Source organism: Rissa tridactyla, chromosome 7 (assembly GCF_028500815.1).
Source record: "Rissa tridactyla isolate bRisTri1 chromosome 7, bRisTri1.patW.cur.20221130, whole genome shotgun sequence".
Lineage (NCBI taxonomy): Eukaryota > Metazoa > Chordata > Aves > Charadriiformes > Laridae > Rissa > Rissa tridactyla.
The window spans coordinates 6,200,958-6,220,365 of record NC_071472.1 but is presented as its reverse complement, the minus strand read 5'-3'; the positions used below and the strand labels follow the sequence as shown (position 1 = coordinate 6,220,365).

The 19,408-nt window shown below is 35.9% G+C and overlaps 1 protein-coding gene across 1 annotated transcript in view; it reads right to left on the bottom strand.

The window, feature by feature from the left end:
• LRP1B (LDL receptor related protein 1B) overlaps positions 1-19,408 on the bottom strand; it is a 749,025-nt gene that overhangs the window by 78,843 nt on the left and 650,774 nt on the right. Inside the window, exons 63-69 of the mRNA XM_054208041.1 lie at positions 17,737-17,830; positions 15,997-16,113; positions 15,721-15,840; positions 12,767-12,886; positions 6,730-6,846; positions 1,658-1,764; positions 886-1,015 (exon numbers count right to left, since the gene is read on the bottom strand). Of these exons, the coding sequence (XP_054064016.1) occupies positions 886-1,015; positions 1,658-1,764; positions 6,730-6,846; positions 12,767-12,886; positions 15,721-15,840; positions 15,997-16,113; positions 17,737-17,830 (805 nt within the window). The remainder of the gene's footprint in view (positions 1-885; positions 1,016-1,657; positions 1,765-6,729; positions 6,847-12,766; positions 12,887-15,720; positions 15,841-15,996; positions 16,114-17,736; positions 17,831-19,408) is intronic.

The following is a 19,408-nucleotide window of genomic DNA, read 5'->3' as shown; positions in this document are numbered from 1 at the left end:
ATATTTGACAAAACTGAATTGTTGCATCCTAAGTGAACTGTATAACGATAGTGAAAGGATATCTGTGTTTTATCGCTAAGAATTTTTGTTTGCGTTTTCCTTGTGCTTGGTAACAATGGTAACTACACACATCCACATATTCATAGAATGAGTATATTAATAAAATCGGCTTCTTTAAAATGGGCTTAGGGTTTAGCTATAGTTATGTAAGTGCTTATAATTAAATAAGCTAAATTTATAAGAAACCATGGGTTTAGAAAATATATATCATTACAATTAAAATAAATACATATTAGTTTTATTTAAAATGTAGATGGGTATTTTTGTTGCATTGTAAATCAGGGGAGTTTTGTCATAGGCTTTTATCAGTTGCATTCATCTAGATGAAGCTTGCAAAAAATTTAGGAAAATTCCTGCAAAAATAAACAACGGCATTTTCCAAGGCAGTAAAAAAAGGGAATACAACAATAACAAAAAAAATAACAATTTGCTAGAAAAAACCTTTGCATAAGGACCTGTAAACTTTGAATGAACACCACAAAGCAACATGGTGTTAGTAACACGCCAAGAATTACTGCTGTTTTCAGAGCAGGATTTTATACACTGAGTATACATTACCAAACTATATTTCAAAATAATTAAATTAAGTACCATTCCCCCAACAAGCTTCATATTGCATAGCTGTACGTAAGTGGGATTTTCAAAACGCAAGTAGGAAGACATAATGATACACATTCAAAAGTATTTCAAGCATTTCAGATTTCTTTGCATTCCTCCCTACTTCTAGTGCCCAAGGAATTTCTATTTGTTGATTTATTTTGTCTTTATTTCATTCTGATTTATCCCTCGCTTCGTTTTATTTCTCAGCATTATTTAAAACAATACCTGGTTCACAATTCTTCTCATCATCCCCAAGTTTGCAGTCTTCATGCCCATCACATTTCCATTTCGTCGATATGCACTGACCGTTGGAACACTGGAACTGATCTCTTGAACAGCCTGTTTCACAATACCTCTGGTACAATAAAAACAACATATATACGGGATCAAGAGTTTAATATAAACACTGGTAAACATAGAGCTTATCACAGAAGTTAAAGCCTACACTCCTCCACACTAGGAAATATAGTAATGCCTTGTGAAATAAAATGCATTTGTAGATACGATTCATGAAAGGTGGCTTGCACCCTCTAAGTAGGTGGGCAGCACCTGAGCAGGAAAGGAGAAGGGCCAAAGGGGACAGGAAAGAACAGAAAAGCAGCAAAGCATTATCCAGGGAGTTTCTGCTACACAGCAAACAGTCTACATTGTTTTCTCAAACAAACCCACAAGCCAAACCAAACCACTGCTATACGTAGAAGGGGTGGTTCCCCAACCAAGATAAACATTTCCAGGATGGGAAGAGGTCAAGATCATTGCTGGGGCAAAAAGATGTAGACTATTGTCAAACACAATTTGGTTTTATTTGCATGTTCTCTTTTTAAGATAACTATTTCAATACACTTATTTTTAATTTAATAAAGATATTTGCATATATGGGTTCATACGTAGAATTCCCATTGCTGCTTTTTAAAAATACTAATACATGGGAATCCATTCTCCAACAACGCAAAACTACTAATTTTCTAAAGTAATATTTTTCCTGGAAGAAGCCTACCTCATCTGAGCCGTCTGCGCAGTCATAGTCTCCATCACACCAGAATCTTGCTGAAACACAGTCTCCATTTGCACAAAGAAAGTCTTTCAAAGTGCATGTTTGAGGCTCTGAATAAAGAAGAGTAACAACCCTGGGTTTATTAGCATTTTCATATGATATTTTGTACCTAAACCCCCCCAATCAATGAATGACTATACCAAAGTCAACACCACTCACTTGCAAACTATGAGGATTTTTTTCCTGTAGGATTTTGTTTCATAACATTTTATAATTAAATTTCATTTACGTATAGTAAAGCAGTAATAAGAATACTTTCATCTCAGTTCTGTCGAATGAAACGGCTAAGAGGTAAGGTTTGGAGTTTTGAGTAAAATCTGTTTTCCAGAAATTAAGTATGGGAGGAAGCATAACAATAATCCACTGACTTAAATACTGACAAAATTATTAGAGAGATTTAACAGAATGAGAATGCAGCAAGTTGCAAAAGCCAACGGACAGTATACTTTCATAAAAAAACACTACCGTCAATGTGTTAGAAAACACAGAAAAGGGGAAAAAAAAAGTAAGGGTAAGGATGGAATTTTCAAGTAATTTAGGGAAACAGAAGGGAGATGTCAGATAAGAAGAATCTAAAGATCTTACAGATGGATAAGAAACAGTAAAGGCTGGAAGGTAAGTGGGATATTTTTGATAAATAGATATGTTATTCTACTCCCTGGGAAGAAACAAAACGCAGGGAGGTCTGAAGTCATTATGAAGGTGGACGCAAGAAAGGGGAAGAGTAGCCACAAAATTAATTCAAGGTACAGGCAAAGCAAACAGGAGAAGCAGGCTGCAGGGAGCGATGGAGTAATCCTGAGAAGGTGAGATCGGCTGTTTCAGCCTATTTACTTCACTGTCTTGCACAGCTCTGCGTTTTCACTGCTGCTGCCACAAAAACACTGGCAAGGGGACCAGCGCGAAAGATTGCCCCAGCAGAATACTACCTGCTTTCCTCCTGAAAACGAGGACTATTACAAAAGACATTGGAAAAAAAATGAAGTTAATGTCTGGACTTTGGACCATTAGGTTAAGCAAAGATAGAGAAGTAATGGGGTTGAGGAGAATTTAAGCAAGTCTCTACGTGCAATTTAGACTGCCAGTCAGAGAGAGCGAGCTTTGGGGAAGCTGGAGTGAAAAAGCAAACACGCCTTATTTGCGGGATTATTTCCATCACAGTAAACACTGCATTATGTAAATAATGTAAAATCAAGAATAAGGATTAACTAGCAAGACCTTTTCAACAGAGAAATGGGAAAAGAGTTCAGGTAAATCAATGGAGGAAGGGTAAAAAAGAAAGAGGAGAGGCTGAGAGCAGACAGTGGCAACGGACAGTAATGGCTTGGGCAATGCCAAAGGGTTCCATAGTTAGTTACGGCAGGTGGAAACACGAATGCTTTGGAAAAAAGTGATCGAGGAAAGCAAACACAAAATTTGAGGCTTCCAATTCAGAACAATATTGCAAATACCAGCATGAGAATATAAAATATGTGAGTTGCACAGATCTAAGGTAAAGTTGAACTCAGTTTTTTTTCCTGGATTTATAAAAATAAAAATTTTTTTCAAGAAATGAACAGTTTTAAATAAACCTTTCAGCTTCTTTTTTTTTTCTTCACTTCATAAAAAAAAATTCAAAATGACCCCGTTTGAAAGTTTTTAAGAGAATTTTCATTTTTCAGGTAGGCACAATTTTAATTTTGAAGTTGCAGGAAAGTCATAATAGAAGCAGATCTCCAGCAATTGCATCAGTTCTCCAGAAATGCTATATTTAAGCAAATCAAAGGTTAGCATTTCTATGGATTCTTAGTTTATATACATACTACTTCTAATTTTTTTCATAGCAAAAGCTCATTGTATAAACATTAGTAAATCGCTGACATTTGATTCTTTCTGTTGTCAACAGGCCAGCAGGAGGAAGGTCTAGATATGATAAACAATGTAAAGCAAATAATTTGTGGAAAAAGAAATTCACATGCAAATACACATTTGTCATGTTTCTATATCGATTTGCAAAATATAAGCAAATACATTTTCTATACTGCCAATGAATTATTTATAAACAGAGATTCGATTCTGGAAAAATGTACACAATGAGCTAACTTCTCGATTCTCTGTTTGCAGGACGTATTTCTTGTGCTGCTGGAATACATCTCTCTGCGATTTACATATGAACACAAAAGAGCACTTTCCCATCAGTGCTCAGATTGTTAGTGAAAGGAATAAGTATTAATAGACTTCTGTGTAACCAATGAAGGACAGCATCGTTCAGCTTCTGCTTTATAAAAACTCTGAAACTCCTTCCTGAGAAAATCATTTTTGAATTATTAGAAAGAAATCTATTTGAAACACAGCACACAAGGTGATCTACTTCTTTCACATTTTTAAGACTGAAAATGATCTGTAGAGCCAACAGACATTTGTCATCAACTTAAATAGTAGCAAAAAAAGGATGTAATGAAAAACATTTAAAACAATTTCGTATTTGGGTTTATATCTTGCATTTAATTACCACAGATATTATACTAAGTCATGAACTGAATAGATTTTTAGGAGACTGATTACTTATATACCAGTCAGAGGGATAAAACATAATTTTTTTCTTAAAGTAGGATATGAAATTGAAACTTATGGTGTTCTTTTACCTGGCTCTGTACAGATTAAATATATTTACTCCTTGTGAGAATTCTATGTCTTGTAATGGCTGTTACAAAGTCAACTTTGTATATTAGAAAAGGTTGAACTTGTACATAGAAAAACAAACAACAGCAATACAAACATGGGATAGAAGCACCTCAACCAAAATGAATTAGAAGCCTACGTTGACCTCTTGATTCATCCTGGCACTTGAAAGCAGATCACAAAGATTTAAAGGAATTACTTGGGCCACACTTTCTTGTGATGAATGAGCATTCATCGGATCTACTACTAGATGGTTGTGTTGGAGTTGAAACCTTTCAAGAAGCCAAGCCAGAGTATCCAGTATGATGCATCCACATAACATCAGCAAAACAGTATTATCAGGATGCTGTGGGTTAACCCCGGAGGGCAGCTAAGCCACACACAGCCACTCAGAAGGGTAAAGGTTCAAAAACTTGTGGGTTGAGATAAAGACAGTTTAATAGGAAAAGCAAATCTGTGCAGACAGGCAAAGTGAAATAATAATTCATTCACTACGTCCCATCAGCAGGAGCAACAACACAGCACTGAGAAGATTCTCTAGCAACCATAGTATTTCTACTCTGATTAAATTAATGTCTTTCTACAGCACTATTACGTTTGCTTTGCTTCAATGTTTACAGCGTACTATATTTTCTTTAATTACACTCAATAAAACGGTACTGATGCGTTCTTTTGAGCAAGAATAAGATAGCCATTCCTATGGAGACGTCCATTTTTGAAGTTCCCTGAAAGAGAAAATACTATTTTTGCCCTAATTTGTTTTAAGAAATCCAAATAAACTCCAAAAGCAATTTCCCTCTCCAAAAAGATATTAAGAACTCTTAAAAAGATACAAAGAACTCTTCAGAAGAGTTAAAACTGCATTCTACTTTGCTTAGTGCTCAGTATGGATCTATAACCTTCTTAATTACTCTTACTTATGGAGAAGGGTCCAAATGACACTTGGCAACCTTCATTTAGTTTAATATTTTAAAGAGTTCTTCCAAATTTGAACATATTCACTGGAAAATTGAGCTGCCACTCAATGGTATTTACAGCAAGCATTGAGATCCCATTAGTACTGCTCTCTCCAAAATAAACTCTGCTTCCCATGGGGCCTTGCCTAGATGCCCATCAACATGACTCCTTCACCTCTGCTGTCAGCTGCTCCTAGCAGACTGCTTCTGACACAAAGCCATGGGAGAAAAATGTAATTTCCTCCAATAACTTTCAAATAATAGATTTACATTCAGCTATATAAACGTTAGAGAAGAAGCGAAAGTAAAGAAATAAGCTAGGAAGGATGGTTCCCACTACAGATTGTAAAACAAATATAGTTAAACAGCAATAGACAGCAAGACAAATACAGTTAAAGAACAAATACATGACGGGCACAACTATTTGCATTACACCACTAATACTTTTTCACACCCATATATGACAGTTTTAAAGAAGCACTCTGGTTCTCTAATGATAACTTCACCAGGATGCTGTGTGAGCATGTGAAGAAACTATAGAGAGAAATTTGAATACCTGAGCTGAATTTCTATAATTGAATGAATTCATTCTGCATTCTTGAGAAACAACAACTTTTCTGATGTAGTTGCCTGACAAGCCATTTTGTAAATTCATGTATGCTATGAGCAACTTATTATAATGTGCAATGTAATATATATTGCCAATTGTTTTGAAGTTCTAATGTCATATGTATTTGTTTCATTATTCTATAAGGGGCTTGACAGCATATAAAGAATTTTATACTTCTATTTCAAACAGCTGAACAATATTATATATTTTCCTAATGCATCCAGGATTTTTAATTTTACAACTGTGTCAGCTTACTGTACTTAATTTAAGCAGCAGAATAAGGGAGTCAACAGTTAGAAGTGAGGTATGCATTTGACAAGCAAATGAAATGGAAAAAAACTAATACAAACTACAGTTCACGCGTCTGGCCTTCAGTTGGCTGCACTGTCTGTGTCTGGGTACTCTCAACTCACTTCATTGTTAACAAATGTTTATTGCTTTATCACTGAGAAGTTTTTATGATTCTTATCTAGAAATAAGAAACGCGATATGTAACTTATTGACCAAGGTAATCTAATTGTAATATTTATTTTGCATTAATCAGATTATTGAGAAGTCATAGGTCAGGCACTCCTGCATAGCTGATACAGAACTACAGCTCCTTATAACAATGAATAAAATTGGAGAATTTCAGCAAGGGACATGTTCAATCCTGGCCAACTGATTTTCAATGGATCAGATGGCATTGTATAATACACGTGCAGTTTATTAAAACTGAAAAGTCTTCTCTTGCATGTTGCTAAATTGACCCCACTCCTTATAACACGTACTTAGTAAAAGTTACTTACTACAGTTTTCTTCATCAGAATTATCACCACAGTCATTTTGGCTGTCACATCTCCAATGATCCGGAATACAGTTGTTGTTTTTGCACTGGAATTCATGAGGGCCACAAGTTTTTTTATCTGTAATTAAGATGAATATCATTTACATCACCGCGGACAAAAAGTCAAAATAGGAAAGACTGCTGCTAAACAGTTACATGAAAATATTGCTAGATACATTTAAGGAGCAACCATAATACTTGAAATGCTACTTTGGGAAATAATTTCTCATACCACATTCTTTCAGATTCTATTTAGTCATCCATACCAAAAGAAATATGCTCATAAAGTTGATGATAAAATTAAAATATGGACTGTATACACTGTCATTTAAAGTAAAAAAAATTAAGTTCAGAAGTGATCACAAATTAGTTTGAAGAGAGGGTATTGATGTATGGAACCGCAACAGCTGCACTGGCTTTTCCTTGAATTTATCTGTAAGATTGCTTTACAAAAGATCAGATCGCAGTAAACCACAAGAGTATTTATTTGAAAATGTACAAAACATACATTTCTCTAAAGTTATGTTTGCGTATCATAATTTAAGACTAATCATAGCTGACAGAAAACTGCATTTTGATTTACTTTTTCATCTTCTGATGTCTTGGATTGGAAGTCTACTTACACAAAGTAAAACATTATGAAGCAGATAATGCTAAGCTGAGATTAATTTTCTTTGTGCAGTAACTTTCAATGAGCCTCCCTGTTTACAGAGTAGCATCGTAGGCAAAGCCTCTTGGAGATGCATGAACATCCTGAACTCCTCCAGCAGCAAGGAGCTGCCTCTGTGTTTTATTTATATTTTTTTATTTCTCGAGTAATTCTCTCAGGTTCTAAGGACTGAGATGAAATGAATTAAATTAAGAAGTCATCAGTGATGTTTTCTTCGAAAAAAAGAAAAAAAGTTTGATTTGTAAAAGCCTCAATGACATATTTAAAATTACATGTCACTGTGAGGGTATTTCAATAGAATTTTTTTTTAATTTCCATTAGGCTATTTCATAGCGTGTCAGTTCAGACTTCATATTGCTATCACAACAACTTGATGAGTTCTAATAACTGACGGAATGAAGGAAGACTGAAACACTAACTTAAATCATCCTGCTTTCTCTGCCTGTGAAATGGAAAGGAACACAAATTAGACGTATTAGATTTGATGCTACGGCCCGAACTGCTGCTTTGTGTGCTTTGTTTTAGGTGTGATTCTGAACCTAGAGTGGTAAATCACAACCACGTTTGAATACCAAGAAGGTGGAGGTAAACGGCATTGCAGCTCAGTTGTGTACACTCAAAAATTTGGTAATTACAGTACTTCCTTTGGCATTTATTCCTTATTCTCTGCCAATATTGTGATTGTGAGTAGTTTTCTCCCAAAATACTTTTTCCTATGACGTTTCTCAAGATGACAGTCTATGACATTTCAATCATGACATTTCCAATGCTTCCACTGGCAAGCACTTAAAAAATATTTAACATTACAAAGCATAAAATACCCTCCTCCACCTTAAATTAAGACAGTATTGTATTTTGTTTCTGTAGCTTGGCAAAAGATAGTTTCAATCCAGAAATCCATCCTATATTTATTAAAATACTTCTAGTAAAGTCTACACTTTCCCATTAACATACCTGAATGAGTCCTAAAGACTAATGACAGATTATATTCTATTTATCCTTCCACATTCAATAGCAATACCAAGATCTAAGCAGTAATACACAGAAGCCAGAGATGACATCCCTTCATTTCAGCTGCCTGCTAGGATGAAGAGAACATGCAATATATATTTTCTTAGTCTTCAGAAAGAATTATCCAATTCTCAAGAATGCCAGATCTATTTTCTAGCACTGCCTCTTTACACTTGTGAAGAAAGGCAAGATATTTTTTTTTAAAATGTATCCATGTGTAGTCTAACCTTGTGATTACCACTTGAATATTAATCTTTCTCTTCTTACTCTATTTTTACCAAAATCAGAAAAAAAAAATCATTGTTTCATTACACAAAATCTTTTGCGTGTTTGTAAGGCTCGCTCTTCTTCACTTCACAAATCTGAAATCTTTATTTTTCTTTTGGGTTGACTCTGATCTCTCATAGCAGCTTACACTTGACAATGTCTTACAAACCAGGTCTGCTTGTCTTGTATTTCCTTCTTCACAGTAATGAGAGTTGAAGAAAACACAAGGATACTAGAACTCAGATATAACAGAGGAAGATTTGGGGAAGTTGTGTAACAAATATCCGACCTTTGAGAAAGACTGATTTACTCAACTCAAAGGAAATAGTGCAAGACCTTATTTTTTGAATCATGGAACCCTGAAAACCACACACGGACCCGCACCCATGTTGTCATTGCTGTCTTCAACCCTAAATCGCTTTCCATTTTTGTTAAAATGAGACCACCTTAAAATGTGAAAGTTCAGAGAGGAATAGAACACAGACAAAGAAGTAAGTACTGATAACTCAATATTTCTCTCTTCAAATTATTATCACGAGATTCACTGGTTTACTGTAACAGGCTAAGGGCCCTTTTCAGATATTTGTGTGGCCGCCCGAGAAAGCTGCGGGTGTGTTGGGGTTCGCCTTTTGCGCACACTGAACTACGATTATATTTTAGAGGTAATTCTAAAAGAGCATGAAGAAAATAGGATGAAAGCTTAAATGGCAAACAAACCAAACCCCAAAACATTACCTATGCACCCTTAAAGTATTATTCAAATATCGATCTCTATGAAGTAAAACATTATTTTACCACTACTTTCACTACCTTGTCGTTTGGGGATTTTAATTCCATATACATGCATGTTTGTGTGCTTGTGTGTGCATGCCTGAGAGGAATAAAATCCAAAATGAAAAGAAACTCGCTTTTGATCGAGAATCAGCTAGCTGTTCTGGAGCTTGGCAGCCTGTCACTGGTGCCGGATACAGCAAATTATTAGCCTGTTGAAGGAAGTTTAAGTTTATATAATGCATCCTTCAAATATCTCAAGGAACATATTCTTCATCATCAGAAAAAAACGCCCCACTTTGACTAGGCTAAAAATAACATTAATATTAAAAAAGTGAGGAAGCAGAAAGCAGTCATACTACTGTTGACACATTATGCTAATAAAGACCTGAAATACATATAACCTTTAAAGCAGATTATAATAACTTTCCAAGACCGCACACAGCTTTCTTCAGATTCTAACTCAAACAGGGCCTTTTATTAAACTTGTGAGCAAAGATTACCATAATCTAAAGGCTTTTTTTAATTGCCTGAACAGAAAGCATGAATTAACTCTACCCACTGTTCTTGGATAAACACCGTACACTCGTTAACAAGCACACATTTCCTAATTCCACTTCAATTGTCCGAGTCTGAAAGTAACCACAGAAGACTGAACACATTCAGTCTACTTCTAACAAATTTACTCAATATAATATCTCCAATAACACACAGTGGCAAATGTTGACTATGCAAAATATATGACTATGGAGCACTTAAGGAAAAAAGAGATTATCCTTTATACAAGTTTTGCATTGTAAGCATTTTAGAAATGAACCATAAACGATAACAAGTCAGCATTAGCACCAATACTGGCAGATCTTTATTATACTCAGCTTGCAGCTTTATAATTTAATTCTATCAGATTTTGTTCATAAAAATAACCATCTTTAAATTAAAAAAAAAAAACAACCAATGCAGAAGACCAAACCATGTTCAAGCTACTGCTATAATAAGGTCATTTAAACATAATTCAAATGCTAAAATTACGGAAAACTTTAAAATGTGATTAAACCCTGTTCTTGTCAAGGCTTAGCTGTTCTATGAGTGTACGTAACTGCGAGTGGCACACAGATTGGGAATACAGATAAATTGTTCTGTCTCCTCCAACACAAAAACTAAGACCATTATATGCAGCTAACAGATTTAAAATAAAAATGGAGGTGGTTTTTCAGAGAGGTGGGTAATTAAGCTGCAGAACTCCTTGTTACAGCCTGTTGCGAAAGCTTTACAAAGGTTAAAGGAGAGTGAAACCCATCAAGGGTTATTGCACACAGAGACATATTTGACTCACGAGATCTCTGATTCTCAAAAATTGTTAGAGGCTGGAAGAGTTTCCCAGGGAAGTTTCATTACGGGCCTGCTTTGCTCACGTATTCTTCCCTAGGTACTAGCTTTCAGCCACTGCCAGAGACAGAATAAAAAGCAAGTGTTGTCTTAGACACGCACCAGCATAATCAGTTGTATATATTGTGCCTGAAAATACCTACTTGATTTGGGACTGCCTGCATTGCACCTCTATATGATTTAATTGTTTGAGTAATTTGGACTTTATTCTTTCTATTGGCTAAAATGACAAATCACAACGAAGTACCTATTATAAATACATGTTTTTCTGTTCAGAGTTGTTTTGGTTTTTTTTTATCCTCTTTGCTTTTAAACTTTGTGTCTTGAAGATATTATTAGATTAATTTTTTTAAGACCCTTTGTTCCATATCAGTAGGGCTTGTATGGGTTACTCAAAATATGAATCCACAGTTTAGAAGCTTGGAATGCTGTCAAAATTGGAAGGAAACGACGGGTTGGAGATCAAGGTGATGGGGGACAGTGCAGGAGAAAACTCCCATGATGTGGATCGGAAGATGAACGGTGCAGCCGTAATTCCAGAATAGCTTAGAACAGGATATCAAGAAACTCTATTGACACAGGTCTCCTTTTATAGCCTTGCATTCACTGCTTCTTCAACCCAAATGCTTTTTGGACTGTAACTTCTCTCCACTTGATATGATTAATTAGTTTCCCCTTCTTGACAATTCAAAGGATCGTCTTGCATTGTCAGTGTTGAGGAAGAGTTCAACTTCCTAGACATATTTCTGCACTTGGTGATTGCAGTGGTTGAATTGACATCCATGATTTTCCAACAATACCGATCCACTTATTCTGACTTTGATTATCTGTAAGTCATTTCCCGGGTGGAATACTGCATTTATGATTTTCTTTCAGAGCTGACTCAGTACTTTCCAACAATGCAAGTAATGACTGATAACAGCTTCTATTACTATTGTGTGATCTTTTCCAAGTGATGATGAATAGCAGGCGTATACAATACCACATATAGACCAATGTGAAAACTGCTTATATATTTTCAACTTTCTATGAGTATTGTCTTAATAAAACCATTTTAAATGTTTCTGCAGAAACATAAACAATGAATTGATTATATATGACAGAACAGATATATATATATCTGTTCTGTCAATGAGAAACATCCTAAAAGCTATAGAGTTATAGTTGTGATCTGACAATAAATCTTCAAAAAAGCAATGAAAGAAATTCTTGGATTCAAACCTACTACTTAGATTCTAAAAAATCTGCCTCAGTGGGGAAGAACACTGTGGATACTGTATAAAATCTAACAGAAATTAGGGCTTGGTTTATTCTATCCTTGATAGAGTATCTGCCTCCTCAAACTATGAGGTTTAAGTACAGAAGTCTCATAAGTATCAGGGGTTCTTGGAGGAGTCCTGTGGGGATGCAAAGTTTGTGGAGTGGTGGGTTAGGGCACATAACTCCCTGGACCTCAGAGGGATACGCAAAGTTGGTCACATCGAGTTGGATTCTGCTCTGGACCCTTCTGCACAGCCAGCCTTAACTAACACAATTTGCAAATTATTACATTTTTCACTATTTATTAACTACAGCAGCATCAAAGTATGCAGAATAAATTGACAGCAACAGGATGATACCATGAGAAAAATCAAGAACGTCACTATATTCAAAATGAGATACTCATTTACAGCTTCTACCAATAGAGCAGTAGTATAACATGAAGAATATAGACTACCTGTACGAAGATGACCATTCAACAAGAACTGTATGAGCCAGATACAGCTATCATATCAGCGAGGTATTATTGTACATTGAAAGAGGACATATTATAAGTGGGATGATTATTTCCTCTTGTTTTTTTTTTCAAAATGTCAAGCTACAGTAATATATTCAACCCCACTGCCGTACTCACCGCAGTTGGCTTCATCTGATCCATCAGCACAATCTGGGTCTTCATCACATACCCACAGTTTAGAAATGCAGTGTTTTGTTGTTTTGCACTGGAAATGGTCTGGAGAACAGCTGTTTTCAGCTTTAAATGAAAGGATTCCAAATTAAAACTAGAAATTTCTGCTAATATTAAAAATATTCATTTTAAAGAAAAAAAATCAGAAACTGGATATCTCTAGCATAACTTATGAAACATCTGGAAGAAAACAGCATTCAGGTTTATATTGTTTATAATTTTGTCTTCTTTTTATATATTATGTATACCAGTAAGGTCAAACAAATCTCACAAGCAAAGTATCTATTCCGTCTATAACAACAAATAGGCTTAACATTGATATAATCAAACCGCTTCAAGTAAAAAGCAGTGAGATGGTTTTTTTCTAACTTCCTAAAACACCACTTATCAATTCTGAAAGTCAGTTAGTTTGAAGGACTGAGGCAGCTCTCAATGCTTTGATTGAAAAGGCAATTAAAAGTACGTACAATTTTGGTGAAATTCTGGGCTCTCTGTGAAAAGAGGCCATGGGTAAGTGCTGAGAAAAGTTTGAAAATTATTTAATTTTATCAGTTTAGCGGAACAATTTTTTGAATGAATCCTACAGCAAAAGAAAGATGCAGCTAACCTTCAGCCTGTTCTTTCAGGATGCTTTAAGTTCAAGCTTAACTGGTTTAACCTCAGAACAGCCATTTGACAACAAAAAAGATCCTCAGTGCACTCACGTGATTCTCCATCGACTCCCTCGCAAGCATATATGCCAGATCTTACTATTTCTTAAACTGTTATAACTGAGAGTAAATAGGCAAGATGAATAAAGGACATAAATCTGGACTAGACTGCGAGCAAGCTATTTGTGGTCAGACACATAAGGATTTCTTTAGAGATAAGCGTAAGTACAAGAACCTCCACATTGTTCTACACTGAATTGAACGTAGGTGGAAAATATTCGGACCTATTTTTTTTATTATGGTTTCCCACATGAATGTTTGTCTCACTTTTACCTCGTGAACTCCATAATGTTTTTCCTGTTGAAAAGCAATTTGCTCCTTGATATGATCATTCTTGTTTCTTGGGTTTGGCAAGATGAAAAATGTTAGGTTTGTTAAAAGTTGGTGTATTATTTCTTTTATTGTCATATTTCCATACATAAATTTACAGTGCTGGAATGAAAAAGCATTTAGACTTGGCTATGCTGCTAACTCTACTTATAAAAAATAACAGTGATTCTCAGCTAGGACACCTCACCAGGGGATTTCAAAGTGCTTTACAAGGAAGACCAGCATAATTACCTCCATTTTACATATGGAAAGCCTTAAGTACAAAATGTGACTTTTTCAAGGTCACTTGAAATATAAAATGTAACAGTGGTAGAGCTGAAAAAGGTCTGTATCTTACGAATCCCTGTCCAGTGAAATTAGAATGAAATAGATAATCTCATCTGTTATCTGCCTTGTGACAGGAGCCCAAGTCATACGAGCTTCGTGGTACGCCTACGTAAAACCCACCCTTTTTGTAATCTCCCCAAAGGCAACTGAAGAGTTTTCAGAAGCGACAAGCAAGGTTTTATTAAAATATAAGCTAGAACACTTAACTTTCTTAGAAGCTAATAAAGTCTAGGCAAAACAGAACAGACATAAAAAATGTATATAATTAACCTCCCCCACTCCCCACTGTGTCTTTGCAGGTGGGTTGATGGCTGAATTTCAGACAATCCAAAAGCTTGCTTTATGTCACAGCCGACTGTCTCCTCACTAATCCCTAGGAAGTTTCGACTCCATCACCGCTGATCCCGACCCTATTCCTCCCACGGTCCCTGAGCACTGCTGCGCTGCAGACTCCGATGCTCTGATTTCATTTCATTTCTCTCAGCTACACCTCAAGGTTTTGGGAACCTTCCATCTACCATGTGCAGTTCTTTATAAGGAAAAAAACCAAACAATTTCCTCTGTCTTCCAGAGGAGTTTATCTGACACCACTTAATCAATTTTTACAGAAATGTAACATGCAAACCAACATATCACACTGTCTGTCAGAGGCTACAGCTCTGCTGAGCTGTTTGGAAGATGGCCATTAAACATGACCATCAGCAAAGCCTTTGTATCCTTAGCAACCCTTCCCTTGGAGAAGGCCACGTTCTTTCCAGAAATGCATCACATGCAAACTTTGAGAAAGCTAATTCAGAAAATAGGAAAAAGCACCTCAGATCAGCAGTAGATCTGAATAATGGACTAAGAGAAGGACTGAGATTGTAAGGGAGCACCATCATTTAATTATAGAATGATCAAAGACACAAGCCACTCAACACATTTCCATTCTAAATCTGAAAATATTTTCTCTACTTATACCTAAGAAATATGGAGTGAAAATGAATTTATTAAAAGAAAGATGTATTAAAAGCTGAGTAAATGGAACTAAAGTTGCACAGGAAAATTAATGAAGAAGTCCCCAGAGGAAACAGAACAGAAAAGGCAAAGAACACCATCAAAGAAAAAGGATGTGGAAGGAGCTACGGATCTACATCTTTTCCAATAGAAGACACAGAAAAATATCTTTTTCCATTGAAATGTGTTGCTGCAAGGCATGGCAGATGAAAGCCTCAGGAAGATGAGTCATTTGTGAGGTGCTTAAGAGTAAAATGGATGTTTCAGCCTAAACCAGAAACCCGACTGAATGCTTCAAAATAATTGTTTACACACATCTCTTCCTTGAGATGACTTTAAAAACAACAGCGTTAATAAACAATGTTTTAGTTTGATCTTTTGTATATGAAGCATTGTACATCAAACAATCCCATTAATGAACTCTTTTGCACGTTAATTTATATAGAGGACACTTACAGTATTTTAAATATTTCACTTCAGTTTCTTGTTTAAAACCAGCTACAGTTCTCAGAGCAAAATTCTCTAAATATAACTTACGACAGTCTCTTTCATCTTCCTCATCACCACAGTCATCCTGTCCATTGCACCTCAGATTGACTGGAATACACTTCTGATTCTTCGTGCACTTGAACTGCCCTGACAGACACACATGTGTGTCTAAGTTAAAAGAACAAAAAATACCAAGTTAAAAAGACGAGAAGTTAAAGATTGAAATATTTAAAAATATAAATGAGTTTCCTGATAAGATTTAAAGCATGGCATTTAAATCAGTTTAACATGTTTCTGAAGTCTACAATATATATAATCACCTACCACAGTTCAATTCATCAGAATTGTCCCCACAGTCGTTCTCTCCATCACAGATAAAGGCTGGAAGAGCACAAAGTCCAGTTCCACACTGAAAGCGTCCTGGCTGACATCTGAATTCAGCTGAGAAAAACAAAAACTGATTATCAATACTACCAGAGGACTAGTTAAAGTATCAATAGCATTTTTCTTCTTCTATTGACTAATCAAAAGAACTTATAAACCTTTGTATTTGCCTATTTGGTCTCAATCTGAGTAGATTTTAGGAAGTAAAATGTACATGTACTATTGAAAAATTAATTTCAAATTCTGAGATTTTAAATTTCCATAACTATAGTTCTACCTTACTAGTGATACAGTGTGCGACCCGCTACAGATGGACGCTTACCAGTAGCTCAACAGAGACTTGCAATTAGGATATAAACACTCGAGTTCAGGTCTGCATATAAGAAACTATAATCTATCCCCCTCTAATTCTATTTCCCACGAAAGCTCTAACATTGTTCCTTCTCACAGCCACCGCCATTTGAGCGAACGAGCAATTATGTACCTCTATAGTAATATTTTATATAAACATAGTGTAGCTTAAAATGTAATCTTATGTAGAATGATTACATATGTTAAAGCTTTCTTCAAAGGCCTCTGCAGCAGAAAAAGGGAACTAATTATAAAATTGTAAAAATGCTGGGGAGACATTTCAATACAAAAATATCGAATAAACCATTACTTAACTGGAAGTCTGTAGAACACATAGCAGACCATTTTGTGTATATAAACTTGAGGGAAGAAGGCAAAAATCTTTTGATTTATGTAGATCAAACAGTACTAGTCACTGACTGGGACTGAAAAATAGCATCATCAACAGATATTACTGTTTACGCATCCAGTACACTATAAAGGTACTTTTCTAACGAGTAAGTAAACTTGCAGTCAGCTACCATCACAGCAACCATCCTTTGGGATGCTGAAAACATCATCATAATCGACTTCCAGTTGACTACAAGTCAACGGGGGAATGCTCCAGTAACCTACTATTTGGACTACGGCAGGCTATTGCGAAATACGCTGTGTCTGCACCACCTTCAGGATAGAGTGTCAAAGTTACACAGGATGCAGAAAAAATATTAACTGCATAAAATTCTTCACACTGGACGGGTGAGATTTAGCTCTCCAAAGTTTCCTTTGACTATAAAGTGGAAATATTTATACAAAACATACCGTGAAAAATACACAGAATCTTAGTAGAAATCACATGGAGAACACTGTTGTTATTCAGGAAATTGTGCTAAATAATAATGTGTGGCGAAACTTGTATAATTGCAAGGAAACATAAGCAAATGAGTTTAGAATTCCACATTTCTATTATATACAAAAATAAACCAAAGAAATCTATCAGGTTTTTGGATTTATATATAAAAATCAGCCACCTCAGAACATAGCTTTAAAATAAAAATCTTTAGCAAAAACATAACTGGGATCAAGGAAAGGCTTAAAACATGAAAAACATCTTCTTATAATTTTCTGAAGACCTTAAAAGATGCTTAGTAGATGAGAGTTAATAAAAATCTTTTACAGGGTGACAAACAAGAGCCTGCGCTCTTTGTAAATCTGACAGAGACCAAGGAAAAGAAAACAGCATGGCAAACAAAAGCGTTCAAAAAATTCCTCCGCCTAACATCTATAAAGCATTATATTTGATATGGACCCTACTGACAAAACTGCGTTCCAAATTCAGAATGCACTTACGGCATTCCTCAGGCTCGTCAGAGCCATCTCCGCAGTCATCGACAGTGTCACATTTCCACCAAAACGGAATACATTTGTCAGTTTTGCAACGGAACTGTAAAGGGAAGGAAAGAAGGAAGAAAAGCTTTGATATGCATATTTATCTATTTTTAAACAGAAATAGTACAGTTTATGAAAAATCATATTCACTGCTTAAGTCATTGTTCCATTAATCAACTCTGGCTCTTCATTTTGTAAATCTGATTTTTTAAATATTTTTTTTGGAGACGTTTTGCACTGAGACTTCCGCCAATACAAATCATTGTCGTTTCAAGGACATTGGCACCCTGACTTAAAGTGCCCCTGATATAAACCACGCATTGCATTTCTGTGATTTGATCCTTTAAGATCTTATTCAAAACCGCTCCAATTCTTAAATAGTCTTTGCAGGCTGTTGAATCAGACTTCATACAATTTTTCCAGATAAACCAAGACATCCACAGTTACAGAAAAGGGCCTTAATGTGCAGTGTTGTACTTGTGTACAGTATTGCTTGCATTGTTTGAATTAAATGAGAAAGCCAGAAGGCTAGGCCTTCCAACCCTTCCAAAGGATAAAATATTTATCCAAAAAAGAAAAATCCGTTACAAGACCTCGTCTCTGAGACTCTGAGCTCAGGAAACGCTGTATGTTTTTTCTGACTGAAAGACGAATGCAAATAAAATAAAGAGTAGAAATGACTTGATGCAATCTTCTAGGGCGAAACCTAAAATCAGAGTGGCTAATACTAGGGAGAAGAATCTGGATAGATTATCAGCAACTTTCAAGAAACGTGTTTCCTACCTGCTGTCTATGCAGACACAGAAAGGAAGGAAACAGACAGGTTTAGAAGCGCAAGACGTTTTCTTTTCCGTGACTAGACATAATTTTTTCATTTCTTCACATTTTAAAAATCATTGATTATTCAATAAATCTGTACTTAAAAGGTATATTAAATTTGGTGCCTTAGCTCAGTTTTATGGTTTCTGCCAAGAAAATGTAGGGTTTCATGGCCATTTATGTAGTAGGACCTATAGTTGGAGCTACATCATTCTTGCAGCACGTTGAGGGAAGTGCTGTGTAACAGGCTGGGTCTGAAAGGCAACTATTCTAAACTATTGACCTGTTGCACAAAGGTACGCATCTCAGAGCAGCTCAGCAAAAGGCCTCCAAATACAGAAGACAAACAGAAACTCAGAGAATTCTCATTCTGAGTATTTTCTACTTGCTAGCCCAGCCATCCTGCTGCTCAACTGTTTTAAGGTGCCAGCCTTGCTCTGCTCACCACAAGGGACTTCAGGCTGTTAAAATGACATTATGAATTTAATTCCAGGAAACAGGTAGTAACTCGTAGGTGCTGCTATGCTCTGCATGACAATGCTTGCGTTCCCTCCTAAACTGGGGGGCCAGCCACTTTGCAAAATCAGGGGTCAGAGTCATAGTGGTGTGTCCGGAATGGCCTGAGTTTTGGTGCTCTAGAGTCTGATGCGTTTTGTACTAAAAAATTTCTCACGTTAGTTTAGCCATCAAAAGGCAGACAAAAGTCCAAGAGACAGCTGAAAGTCTGCAGATGTGCAAGAAGAGCGTATTGGCCATCCGACTCCTTTTCATCAGAAATAGCTAACAGTGGGTGTGACGTCAAGAGCGATTACAT